The sequence below is a fragment of the Apaloderma vittatum genome, unplaced genomic scaffold (genome assembly GCF_000703405.1).
Source record: "Apaloderma vittatum isolate BGI_N311 unplaced genomic scaffold, ASM70340v1 scaffold22263, whole genome shotgun sequence".
Taxonomy (NCBI): Eukaryota; Metazoa; Chordata; class Aves; order Trogoniformes; family Trogonidae; genus Apaloderma; species Apaloderma vittatum.
In genome coordinates this window covers 31,652-31,904 of record NW_009708943.1, presented here as the reverse complement: position 1 = coordinate 31,904, position 253 = coordinate 31,652, and the positions used below count along the sequence as shown (strand labels likewise).

At 67.2% G+C, this 253-nt stretch overlaps 1 protein-coding gene across 1 annotated transcript in view; it reads right to left on the bottom strand.

Moving 5' to 3' along the window:
* LOC104271918 (phosphofurin acidic cluster sorting protein 1-like) overlaps window positions 1-253 on the bottom strand; it is a gene marked incomplete at both ends in the record, with an annotated part of 17,951 nt that overhangs the window by 3,159 nt on the left and 14,539 nt on the right. The window contains one exon of the mRNA XM_009866753.1: window positions 157-164. Coding sequence (XP_009865055.1) covers window positions 157-164 — 8 coding nt within the window. The remainder of the gene's footprint in view (window positions 1-156; window positions 165-253) is intronic.

Here is a 253-nt window from a genome sequence, read left to right as displayed (position 1 = left end):
CGCCCGGGGGGCGAGGGGGTGGGGTCAGAGCAGTATGGAGCTCCCCGAGAAGGGCAGCTGCCAGTGACCCATGCCTGGCCTCACAGAACGCATGCTCCCACAGGGGAGCCCGGCATCCCCCTGGGGCTGGCCTCAGAGGACGCCACCCATCGCTACCTGTCTGCCTGAGCTGGGAAAAAGAAGAGGAAAGAAGGGAAGGAAGGGCCCCGGCAGCTGCTGCCAGGAGCTGTGGTCTCAGAGGGAGCTGCAGGCC